At 49.1% G+C, this 3458-nt stretch overlaps 1 protein-coding gene across 1 annotated transcript in view; it reads right to left on the bottom strand.

Annotated features, from left to right (window-relative positions):
• ap4m1 (adaptor related protein complex 4 subunit mu 1) overlaps window positions 1-3458 on the bottom strand; it is an 18108-nt gene that overhangs the window by 6765 nt on the left and 7885 nt on the right. Inside the window, exons 6-10 of the mRNA XM_043683655.1 lie at window positions 3101-3181; window positions 2771-2833; window positions 2505-2571; window positions 1949-2002; window positions 358-568 (exon numbers count right to left, since the gene is read on the bottom strand). Coding sequence (XP_043539590.1) covers window positions 358-568; window positions 1949-2002; window positions 2505-2571; window positions 2771-2833; window positions 3101-3181 — 476 coding nt within the window. The remainder of the gene's footprint in view (window positions 1-357; window positions 569-1948; window positions 2003-2504; window positions 2572-2770; window positions 2834-3100; window positions 3182-3458) is intronic.

The raw sequence follows: 3458 nt of genomic DNA, 5'->3' as shown, positions 1-3458 counted from the left end.
CATCCCAACCACAAAACATCCCCACCCAGCTCACCCATCCCAATCACAAAACACCGCCTCCCCCGTCTTGGTGTCATCTGTCAACTTGCTTAACATTCCCCCCACATGTTTATCTATATAATTTATATATATAAAACAAACATTCAGGGTTCCAGTACTAATCCTTGTGGAACACCGCTGGACTGCAGTCACTCAAATGTTGGAGAGAGATGGGCCAAGCGTTGGCAGATGGGACTAGTTTAGTTCGAGATTATAGTCGGCAGGGACTGGTTGGATCGAAGGGTCTATGTGCGTGTTGCATGACTCTAATTAAAAGTTTGCATCAGAGGTGCTACAATTTCCTGCCTTGCTTCTCACAGCAGCCTGGGATGCAGTTCATCCGGGCCAGGGGACTTGTCTGTTTTTAAGCCCAACAGAGCCTCCAATATCTCGGTGTTCATCAAAACAGTTCTCCCTACCCCCTCAATCTGGAGCAATCCCTCCTCAACTGGCCAGGACACAGTTTCAAACTTAGCAGATGACACGAAACTTGGAGGTATTGTTGTCAAGGCGTAGGTGTGTACTGTACCTTTAAGATAGAGAGAGGAAGTGAACAAGGACTGAATGAAAGCACAGAGTGTCCTGAACAAAGTAAAAACGTAACATTTGGTTGACACAAATAGCTAGTGCTGGGTTGCCATGGAACAACAACAAATTCAAATTCGGCCAATTAGTTGAAATTATTCCCCAGATACCAAAGTCCAATCAAATTTGCATTTTACTGTCAAAATCCAATCAAATTTGCATTTTACTGTTTGGGATGACATCAAATCAATGAAATGATTCGATGCTTCGGGGGTATTTTGAACAGTTAGGGGGAGAACTGCCAAGAACACCAACAAGTATAGATGTTAGCAGAATAGCTCTCTGAAAGGTACCTGATCATATGAAAGAGTTGTGAGGCAGAATACTGTAGTGCTCATCCAAACACCTCTTGAAGGTTGTCAGGTTTCCAGCCTCCACGACCTTCGCAAGCCACAGTGCATTCCACATTCCCACCACCCACTGAGTGAAAAAGTATTTTCCCAAATCCCCTCTGAATGTCCCACCCTTTACCTAAAGAAATGCCTGCTCATGATTGACCCCTCAACCAAGGAGAACAGATCGGACCAGTATTGTCGAGTGGGAGGTAAAAGGTAGGTTTAAGAGGAAGGAGTTGTAAACAGTTGTTTAATGTTCTTTTTTGGACTTAAAGAATAAAATTGTTTATTTTTACTTTAAATAGTGACTCTGGAATAGGTCTTTGCCTCTCAAAATTTAACAGATTGTAGCATGAAGTGAGCTTCTTTGTGTGTCGGGTTTAAATTAGCAGAGGGGTTTACTCTGTGTTGTAACAGTATTCCGAACAGAGAGGACTGTGTTAAACCTTCGAAAGGTGATACTCTAACGACGGTCAGTGGTAGCATTTCAAACTCAGTGACCAAATCTGGAATGAGAAGGCGAGCGCTAACCCTTCTGAGTCACTAATGCCCTTTAGGGTATGGAAATCTGCCATCCTTACCCGGTCTGGCCTACATGTAACTCCAGACCCGCAGCAACGTGGACCAGCCACCGTGTTCAAGGGGCAATAAGAAAAGGACAATAAAAGCTGGACTATCCCAGCAACACCCGGATCCTGTGAACGGGCCTGTACTGCGCTGTTATGTATAAAGAACTGATTCCTGGGATGGCAGGACTGACGTGTGAAGAGGGACTGGATCGGCCAGGATTCTATAAAAGCAAAACACCGCGGAGACTGGACGTCTGAAACAAACAGACAGACAGAAGGCTGGGGGAGCTCAGCAGGTCAGGCAGTGCGTGAGGTGACAGAAACTGAGTGTTGGCATGGCTTGTCGGAGTGCATGATCATTTCACCCCGTACGCCCTACATCCCCTGAGCGCCAACCCTCCTCCTGTCGAACCCACTCACCTCGGATGTCGGCTTTCCCAATGCTAAACTCCTCATTCAACCCCATTCGGATTTCTGGCAGGAGAGACAAATAAAAAAGTGTCATTCATAACCGGAGGAGGGCAAAATCTTGCAAGTTACTAAGACCCGCCCAGAATGAGAGACACCGAGATTAGGATGGTGATGGGGAGAAGCTAGGGCTAGCAGGATCATCAAATGTGAACAGGTTCAGGATGGAGAGAGAGACGGAGGGACGTTGGGAGGCTGGGGGGAGAGAAAGAGAAAAAGGAGGAAGATAAAGGTGAAAGAGAAAGGCAGGGAGGGACAGAGAGAGAAAGAAAAAGGAGAAAGAAGAACAAAAAGAGGCAACAGAAGGAGAGAGGGACAGTGAAAGACAGAGAGGATGGCAAAGAGAGTTGGAGAAGAGAAGGGGGGGAGAAGAGAGGGAGGGAGAGAAGCTGGGAGAGTGGAAGGAATAGAGTTGGGAGAAAGAAGGGGACAGACAGGCAGACAGACTGGCATGTTTACAGCCTGAATTTGTGCAGGAATTAGTTTAGGGCTGAGCTGGAACATGTACCTGTGCTGCTGGGCAAGAAACATTTCATCCGCACCTCTCCCTGAACATCCGCCCTCATCAAACTGCCCTGGAACACATTCCCAGTGAGAGGTAAGTCATGACAGATCAGGAACACTGAACCCAACACAGAGCATCGACACCTCCCACACCCCCTGGGCCCTGACACAGAGCGTCGATACCTCCCACACCCTCCCAGCCCTGATACAGAGCGTTGACACACTCCCACACCCCCAGATACCAATCCTTCTGATAAAACATTGTCTCACGTTGGCTCCGATGACCACCGTCAGTCGCTCAATGACATCCACAAAGATTTCCGTCTTCAGCCCCTGTGGTGATGATACAAAATCTGTATGTATTAAATGTTCCGTTTGGACCCCCAGACCAATCCCAGAGGACCCGTACCCGTCGTACAGTCCCATTCCCCAGTGAGAGTCATTTCTCAGGGGACTTCTATCTGAGGGAGTGGTGTCACTGTCCTGGGGGCCTCTACTCAGGAGACCCTTGCTGAGAAACTGGGAGGAGTGTTGTCTCAGGCCCAGCGGGTAACACCCCTCCCCACCCCCCCACAACCGGGTGCAGCTCCTGATAATCACCTCTTCAGTGCGCATTGCGAACACCGGTCTGCTTGCAGCGATGCTGGGAGCCACTTTGCTCTGCTGGGTGTCTGCTCCAAACTGCAAAAGGAAGCATAGGTTAGAGACATGGGGCTTCTGAAGCCCAACAGAGCTCCACCCAAACTGGGATTCTCTGTAAGCCCTGAACCTCACGCTCCCCCAGCACATTCAGGCACACCCTGGGGAGGGCCAGGAGGACGGGGAAGTACAAGGGATGAGAGGAAGGGGGGGGCGGGAGGAGTTGGGGGAAGAGAGCAGGGTAGGGAGAAAGCGAGCGAGAGGGGTGGGGAGACAGAGTGGAATATAGGGAAAGCGAGCGAAGAGAGGGGTACATGTG

The sequence above is a fragment of the Chiloscyllium plagiosum genome, chromosome 48 (genome assembly GCF_004010195.1).
Source record: "Chiloscyllium plagiosum isolate BGI_BamShark_2017 chromosome 48, ASM401019v2, whole genome shotgun sequence".
NCBI lineage: Eukaryota > Metazoa > Chordata > Chondrichthyes > Orectolobiformes > Hemiscylliidae > Chiloscyllium > Chiloscyllium plagiosum.
The sequence above is the reverse complement of the archived record's forward strand: the minus strand, read 5'-3'. Positions and strand labels throughout refer to the sequence as shown.